The 20483-nt window shown below is 35.4% G+C and overlaps 1 protein-coding gene across 1 annotated transcript in view; it reads left to right on the forward strand.

Annotated features, from left to right (window-relative positions):
• Positions 1-1347: 1347 nt before the first annotated feature.
• Positions 1348-20483, forward strand: part of EPYC (epiphycan) — a 36464-nt gene continuing 17328 nt past the window's right edge. Inside the window, exons 1-2 of the mRNA XM_019446412.2 lie at positions 1348-1438; positions 3779-3956. Coding sequence (XP_019301957.1) covers positions 3792-3956 — 165 coding nt within the window. The 5' untranslated portion in view covers positions 1348-1438; positions 3779-3791. The remainder of the gene's footprint in view (positions 1439-3778; positions 3957-20483) is intronic.

The raw sequence follows: 20483 nt of genomic DNA on the forward strand, positions 1-20483 counted from the left end.
CACCTGGGAATGGAGAACTACTCTGATCGAGAATGTGTTGGGAGAGTTAACAATAGGTAAACTCATCTAGCACGCACTGTGGGACAGCGCTGTAACACAGCCAGTGTAGGAACCCAGCTTCATGCCTTTTTGTAGAAATGCTTCTGAAAGTAGCCTCCACATGATGTGAAACTGCAGGATGCAGGGAAGGAGTCCCTACCCCCCAGGATGGCCTCTCTGCTATTGGAGAGGTCTTGATAGATTCCGCACTTTATCCAGTATCACTGCTTCCATTACAAATAAAACTGGTCCCAAGAAAAATAACTCACACTGAGACCAGATCATGTGGAAGCAGGTGTGCGTGATGAGGATGACTGACTGTGCCCTGAATCCCCAAAAATTGGGGGTAGGAGGGAGAACAGGAGGGAAGGCAGAAAGAGGAGAGTCTTGAAGACAGACTTTTCTCCATCAGTTTGCCCTCACCTGCTTTCAAAATTCAATACAGCTATTCACTTCTGGTCAATGAAAAAGAATTCCTGATGCACAGGTTAGAACCAGACACCTGGATTTATGAAAGCATGCCAGAGTACATGACATAAGTTTCATCTTCCTCTAGAACTTTTGCAGTGTGAATGCAAGTGGAGAAAGGAGATTTGACACAAATGTACTTTGTCTCCATACCTGTAGTAAGGCTCAGTTTCACAAACCATGTCAGGTACCAGGAGCCTACAACAAACCTTGTATTCTGTGGGAAAAACGTTTTTATGTAATTTGATTTGTTTGGTTCTGATAGATAAGAGAGGAAAAGGAGACTTTTTTTTTCCAAAACACTCAGATCATATTTATGCATTGTTTCAGGGCATATTTTTCTTTGTAAATGGGAATGCAAAGGGTTTATTGTTTCTTTGCTCTCAGAATGTTCCAAGCAATAAAAAAATGGATTTTTTTTTACTTTCCCGGCATTAAACAGGTAAGGCTTTTGCCACATTTACTGAATTTCATTTAACATTAATGAAAAGTGAAGAAAGCAACGCTAGACACGCAAGGAAAATTATTTCTTATTAGAACATTTCTAAAATATCCATTTCTAGTATCACTGTATACATTAACTTTTTTCTTAATTGGTGAGCTTGTTATAGATTAAATATATTAAAACCAACTTTTTGCATTTAAAATGTTTAAGGCGACATGTTGGCAATTAGAACTCTTTTAACATATTTCAAGAACTCTATACACTATGGCATTTGGACTCGACTGCTTATTTTGAGTGACTATAAAGTAATTTGGGGTTTTTAAAGACTGAGAAGCATTTCTCAAGGTTAGCTTTTCCAAACAGAAAATTGAGTGTTATAAATTCCACCTCCCACAGACCAGAATTCACAACCATTGGTCAGGGGCACATACTACTGGCTCAGCGTCCTCAGTCACTTCGTGCCATTTCACCAAGTAGGAGCCAAAGGTAAGTTTTTACAATTGCTTTCTTCTTGGGTGAGATACTTTTTTTTTCTCTTCTAACAACTTTTTGAAAAATAATTCAACTTGCTTTCATATTTCATGGTGAACTTTGATTCAATGGTTTAGGTTTAAGTTCGTTATTTTACGTTTATATTACTCTTGGAAAACTCAAATTTTTAATTAGCTCAGGAATTAATAACACACAGTAAAATGGTTGATCTTAATAGCCAGGATAGATGCCAGTAAAATTGTAGTAGTTTCCAATATATTCCTTAAATCAAGTGCCCTGACATTGACCTTGTTTCTTGCCATTATAGGCATGCACTATTGATTAGCATTGATTGAAATATTATGCAAAAGAAGAAAAAGGGAGATTTCAGGTGTTTAAAAATATATTGATGATTATATGGCAATTATGCATTTAAATGTCTTTATAAGCTATATATTTTAAAGTTTTATTATAAGCATAATTTTCAAAATATCATGAAATGGTATAAAGTGGGCAACAAGTTCAAAGATACAACATTAAATACTGGTATAGTTACTTGGAGGAAGAAATGTACTTTTTAAACTAAGCATAGATAGGTGTTCTTCATATTTCTGGGGTTTGCACAGACTGTCTCATTGCTGATAACTTTGAGGGATATGCCCAAAGCAAATAAACTCTAAGAGTGTAGACACATACTCACATTTATAGTTTGAAGTGAGAAAAAAATCATCAGCAAGTACATAATTACTTTGAACAATGAAAGTGGCCAGAAATGTAGAAGGAAATGTAAAAAGAAAAGATTTTCTCTAGGTTAGTGGGGTCCACAGTTAATGTTTTCCACTCGACTATGGAAGAATGGTTTGTGGAAGATTTGTAAATCACACTGTTTGATTAAGTAAGACTTTGTTGGTGATTGTGTACAACAGTTCAAAGTCTGCAATCCTGCAAAGACCCATGCAAAGGCAAGTGACATAGAGGCTTGGCTTATCCAGGATGGATAAAAAAATTACTTGAAGAAATCATAGGAGGGAATAAAAAGGAGCTCCTTGTACTGCTTCTTATTCTCAGAGGAATTTCATATGCCTCTGCCTAAACCTGCTTCATAAAGACTTTCTTTCAAGTAACTGAAGGTCAGTTTGTCTGCCAGTGCATTCAAGTTTAAAAGTAATATTTATCATGAATTCCCTTTTATACGTGTGTATAGGTACAAAACACCATAGGTACTGTTCTTCAAGTAAACCTGAGAAGTGTATCCAATACAACACCTTTAAAATTAGACATGCTTGATAAGAAAAGTTTTTCAGATTCTTTGCCTCCTCGAAAAATGATTACCAGGTAACATTTTTGATAGGCCCAATTTAGATTTTTAAAATTAAACGTGAGAGGGTTTTTTCCCCCTAAAACTAGAACGTATTCAAAGGAGTACATACAGAACTAAAATAATTAAAATGGTAAGATCTTGATCGAATCCCCCCGCCACGATGTTACCATGGAAAATAAGAATTGTGCTTAACAAAGAATTACGAAACAAAAACTTTTTAATCTTATGTGTGTGGAAATCCTCCTCCAAGAAAATCTTGCCTTATAGTGTCTTTTAGGCATATATTCTGACTGATTCTGAGTTTAAAGCTTAGATAGCTATGAAGAACTGAAATAAAACACGAAGGACTAAAGAAAAAATCATTTTCTGCCTCACTCGGTTAAGAATAAGTTTTGAAAAATATTGCATGAAATAGTAAATTATACACATATTAAATTATGCATACATCAATGATACCCAGAGGCAACAAGGAAGTAAAAAAGAAAAAAAAAAAAGAAAACCTTCATTATTTTGTCTGGAAAAAGCCATAGGCTTAAATGTGCAAGAAACACTTATGAGTCCTAGTTAGATCGCTAGTCAACTCTGCCTCGGTTTCCTCATCTGTAAAATGGAGTTATGGTTATAGTCCTCCGCCACCTCCTTCTCCTTCCTACATCCCAGAGTTGATGAAAGAAACTTAATGTTTAGTAAAAGGTAAAACTCTAAGGCAAAGGCTTTCATGAACAAGTGTATCACAATATTTCTGTGTCCCCTTTTTCCCTGTGTTTCTCTATGAAAGAAACTTAATTTCACTGTAATGCCTATAGCTACTGTAAAAATGTGGACAGGTTTGTGAATTAATTTGAATATCTGCTATGAATAGCCTTCAAAATCTGTATAATTTCATGTGTTATGTTTATAAATGATCCATATAAAGAAAGCTACCAGCTTGAGTTTCACAGTGTCGAACTGTGAATTTATCATTCCTAGTTAGTGGAAACTATTCTTAAGTTATTATCAATTAGATATTTATACATTTAAGTATTTTTTGTTAGGAAAGCTTGAAAAATGAAAATGTTAGCAAGACTCATTCTGGGACTTGTCATCTTTGATGCTGCTGTGACTGCTCCCACTCTGGACCCCATCAACTATGACTCAGAAACTTACGATGCCACTTTGGACGACCTGGATAATTTATACAACTATGAAAACATACCTATTGGTCAAGCTGAGGTAATTGATTCCTGCCTCTCTTGAGACTTTTAAAAGCATGAGTATGGGGAGTTATTGAGATTTGCTCTCTTCAAATAGATTTTTGTTTATTTATAAATAGAGATGTTCTATCTTAATGGTTTTGTATGAACCCTTTCTCCACAATCTGTTCAATCTGTTGAAAGTTAACATTGGGACACTCTTTTGCTTTCGCCTGGTTCACTTCATTTTCTTTATATATTCTCACAAATTAAAACAACAATAACAAAAAAGAGTTTCTTTCAAGTTAGAACAGAGAGCATTAGAGGAGAAGAGTGGAAATAGTACACGTGTGATAATAAGGAAGTTGGGGAAGTTTGGGGCAAAGGACAAAGAGGAAAATAAATTTGAATAAAATAAGAATGCAAAGAAAGGGCAGTGATTTGGAACTCCACTGTGTTCCAAGAGTGAGTGTGCTTTTCTAAATGACGGATTATCTCTCACCTAATGTAGGCATTGGCAAGGTTACAGCCCATTACATAAATCTGATATGACATGTTTCCAATTAAATGTTAGACTTTTTACATAACTAAAGGATACAGACTAATTTTTTAAATCAAAACACAAATAGACCTTGAAATGTTGGAGGGTAATTAATGTACAACATTGACAAAAACTAATTAAGCATAAATCATCCAAAAGGGAAGTTACATCACCTTTACAGGATCATAACATATTTTGGGCAGTCACTCAAGTGTAAGTCTTGTTAGAATAATTACTTTTGGCAACTAGGGAAATAAAATATTTTGACAAAAGCATTTATTTAAATTGTATGGAACGTAGCTATATCTTTATTAAGAGGATATGCATTCTCATTATTGTTTATGTTGCCTTATGAAATTTAAGAATCAAATTTTTGCAATGCGATGACTCTCACATCTTCTTCCCCACCCTATTTTCCTTTGCATCTTCCTCTCTTCTGTTTTTAAGCTCTTCCCACCCCATTCCTTCTCTGTCTCCCTCTTTCCTTATTTTTAGTAAAGTTTTAGGCTTGACAGAAGACCACTTTTCTTCTGCACATTTGGTTGTGATTGTTTTCCAAGTCTTTATACATTGTTTGATTCATTTTGCTGTATGACTTCTACTATGTTAAGGGAATTTTCTGTAGAGTTTATAGTCATTAACACTAGTCTTGCTGTACATGTTCTCTAGATCTCCAATCTAATGCATCAGTTTAGAATATAAGGAGAAACTTTGTCAGTGCTTAACTCCTCTGCTCTGCTCCTTTTCCCATTTTGCATAAATATTAAAAAAAAAAAAAGACTCAGTATGTATCTGCAGTTATCTACCAAGCTAAATATTTTAGTTTTAAATGTACTGTCATTCCTCCAAAAGATATTTCATAGGATCAAAGAGGTTTGATGAGTATCATCAGTGAATCCTCTGTTTTGATTAGGCCTGTGGAGTGGGTTCTAGAGACTGCTCAAGGCTGCCCTAGATAAAATTTTGAAGGAGATGAGCTTTATCTGTAGACTTCTTTAAAGCCATTCCTTGATGTCAGAATCCCCTTTTGCTGCACAGACATTCTCAAGAGATTCTGAAGTTCTTTGTGCCATCAAGAAGCTTAAGGTGATAAATGTATCTCTATAAAGACGGTTTCGTATCCAACCCTTCCTCAGTATTTGCTTATTCTGGAAGAGCAACCTTCTTGCAAGGTACCAAATATGTGGCATTGTATCCTGTTACCTCATTCAAATATGCTTAATTTTCACACTGACGTAGCCAAACTCAGCATCCTTAACAACTCTCTCCAGAGAGCCACAAAATAATCTCTTCTTGATGACTGAAATACATAAGTCATTCCGATTTAATAATCTTTTGTGATGAAGAAAACCAGTTTATAGATAGATGATATACATATACACATATACCTGTGCTATAATGAAAATGTAACACATTTGAAAACAAACTATGCATAATTTTTTAATTTTACCAAGTTGGTCCAGTAGCAAAAATCAATTCACCGATCCACCCACCCACCACCTATGAAAAAACAAAATACAAAAACAATGTAATATAATAAATAAAATGACCTGAGGAATAAAATTCAGAACTTAAGCTCAGATCTTAACAAGTTGTTAATGTAAATTGCTTTACAAACAAAGAAGTAATATTCAATTCTTTATGAGAAGATGTAAAATGAAGCCAATAGATCCAGCCATGCTGCATGGATTCTAGAATATAGTTACTCATTGTATGAATTTCTTGACTTTAGTCATGGAAATTCAGATTCTGACAACTCCTGATAAGCTTATTTATCTCATATTTATCAACTAAGAACAGTTGTTCTACATTTTCTTATTCCTGTATGACGCTTTTTGAGTGAACACACTGGTAACTTACCCATATAAGGAACAGTTGATAAAAAAAATTCATGGTAAATGAAGCACATGGAGAATGGTAAGATAAGGTTCTTTTCTTTTATGTATTCAATCTCAAGAGTGTGGTTCTGACTATGTTAGTCTAGAATTTATTTAATTTCCAGAAAAAGCAAGTTTATATTTTAAAATTATAAATTTATAGAATAACCGAGCAATGTTTCTAAAATATATGCCAGTTTCTTTCTTATAAATTTTAAGACTTGCATCTTGGGCCAATATGATAGACCCTCTAGACTTTGAATGATTTATCCTTAAGGCCTTAGACATATGAGGTAGGCAGAAATCTAAGATGTCCCCTAAGTGACTCCTCCCCTCGTGTGTCCATGCCCTCTATAATTCTCAACATCATAACTATATTGGGACTATATTGGGATATCAGGCTTATAATTAGGTTATTTTATATGGCACAACTGAAATTTAAAAAGGGAGATTCTACTGGTTGGCTTGATCTATACTAATGAGTCCTTTAAAACAGTGTCTTGAGGTCAGGGACAAATTTTAAAGCATGAAATGAATTCAAGGAAATGGAAAACTATTTGTTGCTGGCTTTAAAGATGGATGGGTCCACATAGCAAGGAATGCAGGAAGTCTCTAAATTTTGAGAGTGGCTGACAGCCAGAGAGCATATGGAAACCACAGTCCTATAGATATAAGGAACCCAGAGGTATACCTGAGATCACAGCCCTGGCCATTAGCTTGATTTTAGCCTTGTGAGACCCTGGGCAGATGTTTGGCCATTCCTGGACTTCTGACCATTCCTGGCCATTCCTGGACTTCCGACCCACAGAAACTGTTAGTTAAAAATGGGTAAAGATTTAAGCTGCTAAATGTATAGCAATTTGCTTTGCAGCCATAGAAAACTAATACAATATGTAATAATGTAAGTTTTTTTCTGAAAACCAAATTTGAATTGTACTGCTGCAAGGCTTGCATTTGTGAATCCAGTGATTTATCTAGCAATGAGCCAAATCATCCCTCCAACCCCAGAGTTAGAATCTCAATAGAGCTTTGTCGATTTCTACTGGTGGTAGTATATTCATTACCTCCCTAGTGAGTCAAAGGGTCATGAAAGAATTTCTAGTTTTGAAAATGACATGCAGGAATAGTATTCCAGACTGCTGACTTAAGTGATTTCTGATGATTTAGAATATTCAGAATCTGCTGGATTCTATGTTAGAAGCAATTCCATCATAATGCTCTATGTTACCCAGTGGATAATGGATAAACTTGCTGGTATAACATAAATTGTTTGCAGTCTTTTACTTAGCCTTTATTTTAATTTAATGGTACAAGTGAGAATTGGTTACAAGCCATAAGACAAAAATATGAACTTTTTGCTTTCTGATGAATATTAGCTAACCTTGATTGAGCACTTCTTATGTGCTGAGTACTATTCTAGGTCTGTCACATGCATGATCTCATGACTCACAACAAAACTAGGAAGTGATATTGTTCTTTTCATTGAATACATGAGACTATTGACATAAAGAGCGGTTAAGTAACTTGATTAAGATCATAGTTGTTAATGACATATAATTATAGTGATATTATCTTCTCGTATCAGAAAATAATTTCCAGCAGGTTAATAAAAAAATATATTATCCTCCCTCCATTTTCTACCATTTTCCAAATTGTCCTTTTAACTTGATACTTGTTTTACTAGAACTGAACGCTGGTGCTCCAACACTGCTAAAAGCATTTGTTCTATGGGTGAATAATGTAATCTAGAAGTAAATTTTAGAGACAGTTGACTTACCCAACTTGTAAGAAAGAATGGCTTAAGACTAACTAGTTCAGGAGCTCCTGTGTGGCTCAGTAGGTTGAGCGTCCGACTTCGGCTCAAGTCATGATCTCGTGGTTTGTGAGTTCGAGCCCCACGTCGGATGCTAGCTCAGAGTCTGGAGCCTGCTTCGGATTCTGTGTCTCCCTCTCTCTCTCTGTCCCTCCTCCACTTGTGCTCTGTCTCTCTCTGTCTCTCAAAAATGAATAAATGTAAAAAAAATTAAATTAAAATAAAAAAGACTACTTCAAAGATTAATTGTAGATAGTCATTCTCCAACATAGTATATCTATGCTATGGGGAATAGCCTATAGCTATCTCTCTATGTCTCTATTTCTATCCATCTATCTATCTATCCATCTATCTATCTAACATCTATCTATCCATCCATCCAATGTAGGTATAGATATAGATACAGATATAAATATAGATAGATATATAAAATCATAAATATTTGGTGGTTTAGACTCCACGGAATTTGTTATTTGCCTTAAAGTTTTCATCAGAACACAGTTAAAAATTTGATATTCTTTGAGTGATTTAAACTGAGATGGTATTTTTGATTAAGTTAGGTATTTGATGCTTCTGTTTCCATGGTATAGTTTTGGGGTTATTGATTACTCATTTCTCTTAGGTCTCAGAAAAACATTGGCCTGCCCATGAGTTATTTCCTTTGCCCAGAAAAGTACTCAGTGGCAGTATTAGTATTTATGGAGCATATGAACTTCCATTCCTGCAGTAACCTTTCCTTGGCTCCATCCAATCAGATTTACCCTCCCCTATCCTGCCTCACTCTAGTCTTATATAATTACTTGTACTTAATAGCATCTGCAGTGTCTCTGCATCTTTAATAAACACCATAAATGTTGTATCACAGAGCCCTGTGGAGCACTTGGTTGTACTTAATGTGGGACAGCATGAGGGGCACTTACAGTGATGCCATACAAGGCTCTTCAGGAGGATATGGGGTAGACATTTCTCTCAGGACTCAGTACCCAAATGGGTTGCAAATTTTCAGGAATGTGCTTATTTTCTGGGCTCTACATCTTGTAAATAATTGTGCTTGTCATTTTGCTCAGAAATTTGGGCCCTGAATTTTTGCTGCATTCTTTCCTCATTTTATATTACTTCCCCCACCTTTACTTTCCCATCATCCTAATCTCCTTGTGCAGATTGTTTGAAGAATTACCATACGTGCTTTTAAAACTGCCTCATATACTTTCTGGAATAGGATGGAGTAAGCATTCATAGCCAAATGGCAATAACTAATAAAGGGATATCAGTAATAATTGACCCATAGGGATGTGTTTGAATGAGAGGTGCCTTCCTTGCTATTACTCTCCATTGATCTTAAAATTAGGCCATTGTTTTCTTTTTCATAAGGAGAATAAGTAGTGAACTTATTTAAAATCATCCCAAAGAAAATCACCATTGAAAGAAATGAATTGAGCTTAAAAAATAGCTTTCAGGGATGAAGAAGCGATAAGATTCATCAAAGGAATGAAAGTTAAATTTAGTGGAGTTGTAGAAATGGGCAAGTATTCAGTGAAGGCAGTTGTATCCAGGAACAGTTGAACAATGGTTTCTTTTCAGTTGCCATAATGGTAATACGATGCCATGCAGAATAATTTTAGAACAAATGTTGGTGCCCTGTAACACTAGAAATTGCTTAAGAAAATGACATTAACTTTGAGCTACTCATAGAATCAATGTCCACTTCAGATAATGATATATAAAAAGTATTTTAATTAGGTTATCTAAATATGATAAATTGGTATAGAGCTTTGGTAATGCTAACAGATAACATCTTTGTATTTTCTGAACAGAAAGCAATTAATTAGTAATATTTCTACTATTTATTTCCTCTGGTAATAAAGATATGGAATACTTTTATCTTTTTTTTTACCTTTATATTTGGAATGATGTCTCACTTTGGCCAGTTTATGAAATATATTTAAAAGTTTCAAAGGTGGTTTGCATATAAAATACTTTTTATTGGAAGAAATAACTTACACTCAGCCTGAATTAAATGTTCTTTTCAGAATTTGGCAAAAAATAAAAGCTAATATTTCTCCTCACCCTCCCTCCTCACCAAAGATACTCTGGAGAAAGTGGGGGGGGTGGGTAGAATTTTGCTGATGAGCTTTTAACATGGTTGTCTGATTGACTTTCCATATGCTTCTTTTAAAAACAGTGTTAAACTATTTGAATCTCATTTTAAAACTATTTGAAAACTTTAAGAAAATGCAACAAACATACAATCATATAGGCTCATCAGGAAACAAAAGAACACTGATAGTCTTTGCCAGTGACTTATTTGTGTTTGTATTATACATTATTTATGAGACCACAAGCCTAAGTTAATTCTCATAAGTATCCTTTGAAATGATAAATTATTCTATTATTATTATTATTAACAATTGAAGATCAGAATTTTGCCCAAGGTTATTCAGCTAGTACATTTCAGAGTAAAATTTAAACCAGACTGTTTTAATGCCAAACCAGACAGACTTTGGCATTAAAAGCTTCCATTATTTTCCTTCTTCTCTTTAATCTTTACTTCTTTTAGCTGTGTCCAATATTGAGGTTTCTTTCCTCTGAGATTAAGTAATTTGATTATTAGGAATCAGAAAAGCAAGAATTTTCAAGTGATTATAATTAACACAATATCTAAGCATCTGTCTTAGCTGTCAAAGTATTTAAGGGAGAAAGAGGTAAGACAATCCCTCTGAACTGAAAGCTGCTTTGTGAGAAATGTGAGGATTGAGCAATCTTCGCCAAACACATTTCTTCCTCATCCATTTTCAAGATAAAATAGAAAATAAGATACAGCTTTCATTGCCAGTGTCCATGGTCACATTCTTTTAGATAATTAATATGGATCAGTTAAATCAATTTGTACACCAGGCTGATATTTAGAGAAGAATTCCACCACACTTAAGATATCTACATGCCAGTCCATGAAATCCTTATGAATGCTTCGATAGTAACCCAGGCTGAATATACGAGAACCTTTTAACACCTTTGGAAGCCAATTGTTGACATAATGGTAACAACAAGGAATAGCTTCAAGATTTCTTATCAACTCTGTGGGACAATTTTGAGAAAAGAGAAATTTAAAATTCCATTCTGTTTAACAAAAACCTTATTCTGTGCAAATATGAAAATCCAAATAACATTCTGGATTTCTATTTTTTTTTTTAATGAGAAGCAGATCTGTAATTTAAATATTATCTGCTGAAGGCCTGGACTTACTGGTTAGGAATTGACTGGCAGAGTGGGGATCTTAATCAAAATGAATACATAGGTGAGGACATTTGTTTCCCAATCTGACTTTGATTGGGCACTTAAGTTATTAAACCACACACTACAAAGAATAATGTAACAAACCACTAACTTTGGGTATTAACCCAAAACTGTGGTTAACCACAGTCGTCAGATTAGTGCCTGATTCAGTAAATCGTAGTGCATGGAGGGACAAAGCAATGTATGTTCTTGACAGGCAGACAATTCTCCCCAAAAGGGAGGGTGAACCACTCAGTCCTAGTATCTTCTGCCATCCACCAATTAGCCTAGTCATTCTTCTTCAGGAAGAGCGAATTTAAGAGCCAACAGAAGATGCACTCACCTCCCAGGATGGTGGCCTTCAAGCCATTAGGCTTAACTATTAAGTTCAAGGTAGCTCTTCCCATTTTTAGGACAATCACGCTCCCATCTTTATGAGACCTACCACCATGACAGTCAGCACTCTTAGGCATGTATGGCAGAATGGCAGAATGTAGATTTTGATCCCAAAAGCTCTGAAATGGATCCAAGAGCATCAGTGAATTTATCTCAAAGGCCTTCCTGCACCTGAGATTGATATCTCACTCTCACTTGTATGTTCTACCTAAAATTATATCAAGCCACATTAATAATAGAGCTTAGGAAAGACTCTGAAATGAAATGAAATTCTGAGTAAATATACTCCAATAAAACAATTCCAAGGGCGCCTGGGTGGCTCAGTCAGTTAAGCCTCAGACTTTGGCTCAGGTCATGATCTCACAGTTCCTGAGTTCAAGCCCCATGTTGGGCTCTGTGCTGACAGCTCAGAGCGTAAAGCCTGCTTTGGATTATGTGTCTCCCTCTCTCTACGCCTCCCCCCTGACTCTCTCTCTTTCTCTCTCTCAAAATAAGTAAACATTAAAAAAAAATCCAGAAACATAAAGATAACACAAATCTGTGTATATTTCCCCTACTTCTATGAAGCTTGTGTGGAAAAATAAAGGACCAAAGATTAACATCCATCTACTGCAAATTAAAGTCTGAATTTGTTTAAACCCAAAGAGATTACAGTACAAAATCAGCATTGTTTGACTTTGATTGAAAAAGCCAAAGAACTTCCTTTTCCTAATTCTTTTTGCTTCTCTTCATCTTGCCTGGGCCAAGCTGGACTCTTTCGGTAACACCATGACTGAATTCTTCCAGATATAGGTGTAGTTCCTTCAGAAACACATACTTTGCTAGTAGTTCACTACAGTCTCCCATGACTTTGATATTTTAAGAGAATGAAGCATTAAGTGTGCATGCAGTATTATCACAAAAATGGCCCTAACCCCCATCAGATTTAAAGAACAAATTAATCCCGAGTCTCCAAAATTAATTATTCCAAGCAAAAGGGTATTCCCCCAGACCAGTACATAGTGTTGGCAGACACTCAAGAAGAGACCTGGAGCTACATAAGAAAAATCAGAAGATGGAAAAACAAAACAAAACAAAACAAAAAACCTTGGTTTAGCCTCATCCAGATGTTGGTCAGCTGATGTTTATTGTCCCTAGTTTGCAAATTTTGAGCTCAAACACGGGAAGAAATCTTCCATCAGGAGTTCAGTTATGGCACAGTTTTACCATTCTCAGAGTAGCTTTTCTCAAAATGTAGTTTCTGAACTAGCAGTATCACCATCACCTGGGAGCTAGTCAGGAATGCAAATTCTCAGGTCCCAACCCAGACCTACTGAGTCAGAAACTCTAGAGAGAGCCAGGGATCAGCGATTTTAACTCCTTTGTCATTCTGATGCACCTGTGGTTTGAGCAGCACTGAACTAGGAAACACTCCCTAAAATAATGGCTCTTTTCTCAGAGTAGCATTTGAGATATTTTTGTTTTCCAGCATCTTTTTAAAACATACAGTGGTGGCCGGCCCAGTTACCAGGTCAATCGAAGTTTCTTCCTCTTTTTGCATACTCAAAGCCTTTGAGTGTCTAATTTCCTGCTAAATTCTGGGTTTCAGGCACCTGATTCTGCATTGTGTATTCTGTCAGGTGACAGATTATCTTGTGAACAAGAATTTTCAGCCAGTAGGGTTCTCCAGCTTGAAAGCTATGCCAGTGGCTTATCCATGGCTTCCTGCTATGGAATTCAAGAAATTTACTTCCCAGAGACCTTTCCCTTCTTCCCCAATTTTTTTTTTTTTTTTTTTTTTTTTTTTTTTTTTTTTTTTTTCCCAGCTGGAGAATCAACCTCAGCAGATTCTTGAACTGGAACTGTCATGGATGCTTGTGAAGCTTCTGGCCCCGGGAGCCTAGTGAAAAACAATCCTTCTACCACATTCTCATCAAGAATTTACTAAACTTTCTAAGTTCCAGGACTTAATTAGTATTTATGTCTCCTACATGCTATTCAGTGAAGTACATTTCCCCTTTAGTGTGGGGGTTCTCAACTTTGGCCACATATTTGAATCACTGCTAGAGCTTTTAGAAATCCTAACGCCTAGGCCACACCCCAGACTATTGAAATCAGAATCTCTTGGGATAGGCCCAGATCCAGTGTTTGACTTCCCTCAGCTGGGAAGTGTGAGTCAGTTGCTGGTTTGTTGTTTTTTTTTTCTAAATTATTTTAATAGTTCTAAATTATTTTCTAAATTATTTTTTTTCTAAATTATTTTTTCTAAATTATTTTACATTTCTGGTGCCCATACAATGTATGCCTTCTCATTTTTTTTCCAGTCCAAATTTTGCTTTTCTAACACACTCCTGTAGATTTTGCCTTGTGGCATCTAACATAATGACATATTTTTATTTTTATTTTTTTTTATTTTTGGGACAGAGAGAGACAGAGCATGAACGGGGGAGGGTCAGAGAGAGAGGGAGACACAGAATCGGAAACAGGCTCCAGGCTCCGAGCCATCAGCCCAGAGCCTGACGCGGGGCTCGAACTCACGGACCGCGAGATCGTGACCTGGCTGAAGTCGGACGCTTAACCAACTGCGCCACCCAGGCGCCCCCATAATGACATATTTAAAAAAAAAATAGTAAATTATAAATATGCCAGAAATAACATCTTTCAAAAAAAAAGTCTGGAAATCTTATATTTTAGAGTTGGGTAATCCTACCCTGACCATGTTCTCCCATCATACTAATTTCTAACCTGAGATTGAACGTGACCTATTATTGTCTTGATTAGATCTCTTTCACTATGCCTAATTTTCACTAGATCTTCCCCAATTTCCTATATTCATGTGTTCTAATACTCTTAGGACAAGTCCTGCTTAAACTGGTCTTGAGTTTGCTAGGAATAGAGAGGCTTACCTTATGTTTGTTAAGGTACACACTCACAGGCATGAAAATAGTTCAAGAATTATCGCTTGGTAATGTTGTCCCTCATTAGGTTGTACAATTACTAGCTTTTGATGTCAACTCAGCCAATATGAGATGCAAATAAGTGAGATCTAAAGGGTAATCACAGTGAATCATGCCAGTCTCTCTGCTCACATTCAGTGTGGGCTTTAAAGAGGTAAATGGTATGGATGCAAATATATATTATATACTCCATTTCTTAACATATGAGAAGAATAACAAAGAAAATAAATATATAAGATATTGAGGCTGGATCAAATTTTCTCATAAGTTATGAGATTAAGTTATCTTTGGAGTTATGATATCAAAACTCTGATTAAAGTATTAAATGTGAAAGAAATCAAATCCAGGATATTTAAAATTAAAAAAAAAATCCTCCTACTAAAACTATACTGAATCTGTAATATAGAGAGAGATAAAGGAGATTGAAAAGGATCAGTACATTCTGATACTGAGAGAAGAAAGGAAGATCATCAAATCAAATATTTTCAAGGCCAATCAATTACTACTTAACAGCCTTCAATTGGCAGGATAATTCAATCCTGAAACTAATAGTAAAAACTTATGGCCATCAACAAACTTAAAGATTCTGATCCCTAGAAAAACAGCACCTCCTTCGCCTTATGCTATTACAAAGCTGACTTACCTATAGTCTTTTGTTCTGGTGCTATGGTCAACAACAATCTTTTGATCATGATTAGGTTCCCAGGTGAGACTACAGAGGCTACAGGGGATATATTGGTGGCAGTAAGTGCCTTTAGGTTAGCATTCTGGTCTAGTTCAGTTTTTGCATTTGTTTAAACAAATTCTGCCTCTAAAAGATAAAGTCAAGTTTCTAAATTTGTAAAAATTTTTTAAGGTTTTACCACTGGAACTAAACAGTAGAAATAAATAACATAATAATTATCTATTTCAAAGGCAATTGGCTATTAGCTATCTGGTCCTCCCTGCTGCACATGTTTTCCTATTCAAAATGTCTATTATTACCCTCTGATAATATATACATAATCATCATCATCATCATCATCATCATCACCATGAGTGAATAGCAATTTTATGCAGATAAGTTCTATGTATTAAAAGGCATGGCTTATTATACTTTGTGAATCAATAAAGTCTGTGCTAGAAGGAATAATTTGCTTTGTGTAAAGATAGGAAAGATCAAAACTTAAAATATTACTAAATTGCTCTGTCAAAAAAAAAAAAGTTAGAGTTTATAAGGTTCCAAATCTCTTGGTTTTCAGTCCAACTTCTTTGTTTTCAATTACTGTGATTGACTCTCTGTCTCTCTCTGTCTCTCTCTCTCTCACCTCTCTCTCTGTCTCCCCCTATCCTCATGAGATTACTGATTTCAGCCTACACTAAATTGTCCTTCTGGCATCCCTACTTGGGGAATAAGGGAGGTAAGGGGAAAGGGAATGTGAACTGACTTTATTATTAGATAATGTTTCTAAAGCCTTTGCCAAAGTTCTCTTCCAATATTATTTGGAGACATTCAATTAGAACTAGATGATACATTTTGTGAGAACTAAGATATTGAAAATCTATTAAGTTTTTCTGGAGCCTAATGGAATGGTGGTGAATGGAGTCCTTAATAAACTGGGATAAAACTAAAGTAGAAAATTTTTTCTGGCAACTAAAAATGGAATATTGCCACTTTCTGACAATAAGGAAAGGAAATGAGTAAATAAACATGGGAACAACAAAATGCTGTGGTCCCAGAAGAGATACAGACTAGAGAGGATATTATTAAATGAAACCCTCAAATCATCAACTCTCATCTCTCTTGCATTACAATTTTCACCTAAACTTCGCATTAAATATAAAGAAACATTACCATTCAGAGTTATGAATTTATGATGAATCACCATCTATTAGGATAGATTTTTTAAAAGCATGAAATAATTTACATGTTTTCATAAATACATCCTAGCAAGTCAATATCAAATATGATTTTATGCTTTTTTGAAGTAAATAGAAAGCCATTAACTAATTTTGATATTGGACTTGTAGAGATTTATTCATAATATATATTTATAAACTCTGATTTAATCTAGTTAATAAAATACTGAGCTTTAAAAATAAGTGAATTGAAATAATTGTGAATTCACTCAAATGTGGTAGTATACCATTTCAGTAAGTATTCCACCAAATAAGCAAAATCAAAGAACAGTTGTTCGTAAGAAAGAAATCAGAGAGGATTGAGTGGCACACACACACAAAATGCATTTATGTTTTTGAATTTCAGTGATCTGTGCCAGGTAAATCAACCCATAACAATATTAAAAATTGTTCCCTCAGTATGATTAAGATATGGATAAGAAAACAAAAATTTAAAAGATCTATGCTAAGGCAAGTTACATTAGCAGCTGTAACAAACAACTCCAAAATCCCAGTGGCTTTACACAATAAAAATTTATATCTTGCTGACATGACTGTCCAATGCAGGTCAATAGGTTTACTGTCCTCCAAGTAGTTATTTAGGGATTCAAACTTCCTTCATGCTAGAACTTCACCATCTTCACCTTGGGACTTCAAGGTCACACTAGTATCTTCTGTTGACAGATGGAGAAAGTATACTTGCGCTTCACTAATTTGGACCAGATGTGGTGCATTACTTCTTTTCCCATTCAATTGGCTAGAACGAACCACATGACCCGATCTAGATTCAAGGAAAGTAGAGAATGAACTTTAGCTGAATGCCCAGGAGGAAAATGAAACTGTGGTGAATGCATGGAATTGTCTTAGCCATCAAGTTTAAGCAGACTAAAGCTTCATTCTGACATAATACCTATTTCTCAAAAAAGTTAGAATTACAATAAATGCTGCTTGAATTTTACAATCCACCTATATTGATATTATATGATGCTTCTCACACTTGTCAATTTCAGGGGAGGATTGAATGACTGTCAAGAGCTCCCACAGGGCAACGTGGCCTTGGTATTGTCTTTCGCCTTCAGGATCAGCAACTGACTAACATAATCAATGATGATCAAATCAGATTGTAGGTTGATGAATGATGCCCAGCAAAAACTATATGAGGCTTGAAATTTTGACAAGATAGTCCATTTATGAATGTATAAGGTGAAGCCATTTCCCAGTGGTAAGGCTCACTTCCCTGATCCAGATCCCCTCTTTCTCAGAATGAAGTTTCCTAAGAAACAAGATTATTCAGCAGAAACTTATTTGGCTGAATACAGATTCAAAATTAAGTAAATCAAGCAGTCTTGTGGCAGGACTAATTAGATTGAAATCCTGGTCTTACTATTTGTGTGACCTCAGACAATTCATTTTAGTCCTCCCATCTCCCATTCTCAGTTTACAAATCTATTAGATGTGCACAATTACTGCACCTTCTACAAAGAGCTGTTCTGATAATTACATGTGAATCAATGAGAAGAACATAACAGTTTCTCACATATAGTGAATGTTCACTCCATGCCAGTTATTTTTATCTAGCAGATTATGAGATCCAGTAAAACTTCTCTTCTCCATACCAGACTGCTGGTTAGTGACTGCTGCTTATGGCCAACAAATTTAATATTTCTCTCCTCCAAACAATGCTGGACACAACAACAAATCATTCTTTCCTGAACTTGATTTTTTTAGGCTGTCACTCTCTTCATTTTACTTTTTCTTTAGCTATACTATTATCACTAAAAAGTCAAGAGTCAGGAAGCTGTTCTCAAAGCCTTAGTGAAACAGTCTTTTCTTCTTGTGCGTTTTTAAGGTCAGTTTTACATCATGAGAACAATTTAAAATAACTTCTTGGAATGGAGACCTCACTGCGACCCTCTCCCTGACCCTATCAGTATTTACACTAAAATATGCATTATTTTTTTGTATTGCAATAGGAACAATTATATCTTCATTCTTAAGTGAATATCGATGAGTCACCAGGGATCTCAGTGTGCACATGCTTTTGCTTTCTTTGTCTTTCAGGATTTACTGTAGTGTCAATAAAGCTGTTAAAAAATAAAATAAAAGAATATTGGGGGGGGGAAGCTAAGGGGTGGAGGGAATACCAAGCAGAACAACTAGCACATGCAAACGTCTTCTAGAAAAAGGAGCATAAGAAATTAAAGATGGGCAATGCCAAAAAAGATCAGAGTTTGTATGAAATGGAAGAAGGCAACACTAGAAGGGCAAAGCCATGCAGGACCTTGTAAGGCAGAGAGTTTTGAATTTATTTTATTAATAATAACAAACAAGGGGCGCCTGGGTGGCTCAGTCGGTTAAGCGTCCGACTTCAGCTCAGGTCATGATCTCACAGTCCGTGAGTTTGAATCCCGTGTCGGGCTCTGTGCTGACAGCTCAGAGCCTAGAGCTGGCTTCAGATTCTGTGTCTCCCTCTCTCTCTCTGTCCCTCCCCTGCTCATGCTCTGTCTCTCTCTGTCTCAAAAATAAATAAAAACATTTTAAAAATTAAAAAAAATAATAACAAACATAAAATAAAAACAGCAAAAATAAAAATAGCAAATACAATTAATAATAAATTTCCATGGCACTTACTCTGTGTATTAACATTTTCATCCTAACACAGCTGTACTATATACTATAAATACCAGGATTTTACAGGTAGAGAAACTGAGGTTTAGGAGGCAAAGTCCCTCACCCAAGATCTCACAGATAGGCCAGAGTCAAGTTCATCCAGTCAAACCAATATGTTACCTTGCTTCTGCAAGGCCACTGTTCTTGTGGCTATTAAGAACAATAAAATGCCATTTAAAGATTTTAAGCAGAGGTTGGCAGTGATCAGTTCTGTCTTTTAAAGAGCTTATTCTCATTAGAGAATGAACATATAATGGAGGAGATGCCAACTTCCTGTAAGTAGACTATTGCTGTATTCCTGGCAAGACAGGTAGCGACTTAGATTCTGGCCATAATGGTAGACATAGAAAAAAAAAATAATGGTATTGATAGATGTTTAGAAAATAATACTGACAGGGAAAATGGACATAATGATCATTACTTAAATGTAATATTTGGCATAGACATTCATTCTGGTTGATTAGGTAACCGTAAAGACTGGCAAAACTTCCATCATTTACAATTCACTCTTTCATTCAGTGATCTTTTCATCCATTCATGAAGGTAGGAATCGATTGAGTATCCTGAATTCTTTCATAGCATTCTTTCCATCACACATCAGTGACATTTTCATTAAGTTCTTCTTTGGAAACTTAAGTTCAGTTTAAGTGCTAAGATCAAAAGATATCAAAATATTAAAACACACACACACACACACACACACACACACACATTATGTTTTTTTAGTTGAAACACATGCTTAGCAGCAGCAAATGACTCTCCATCATCCTAAACAAGTATAAGCAGCATGTTCAGCAAGAGTCTGTAGTGACGGGGTTCCTGGCAAAGGAGGCAATTAGGAAGAGAAGTATGGCTATTGTGTCCGAACACACTTCTTTTTTCATATTTTTACCATGAACTTGAGACAAATACATTAAGTAGACTCAATGGTAACAATGTTCCTCCAGGTCATTTAGATGTGCTTTTGGATGAGACAAATGGATTTGATTAAATTTGTTTAAAACCAAATGTTATCACTTAAAATGGTGCTGAGTGCTTTTAGAAGATTTTTCTGTGGACACCTCTTCTGATTATTGGAGAATGAAAGTCTGAAATCTTTTGCAGTATTATTGATAATGAGATAAATATTGCTGGTAAAAGTCTCAGTACACATAACCTGGTACAAGAAATGTAACTGAATCAT

This window comes from Panthera pardus, unplaced genomic scaffold, assembly GCF_024362965.1.
Source record: "Panthera pardus isolate Hobbes unplaced genomic scaffold, ASM2436296v1 HiC_scaffold_6, whole genome shotgun sequence".
In the NCBI taxonomy this organism is placed as follows: domain Eukaryota; kingdom Metazoa; phylum Chordata; class Mammalia; order Carnivora; family Felidae; genus Panthera; species Panthera pardus.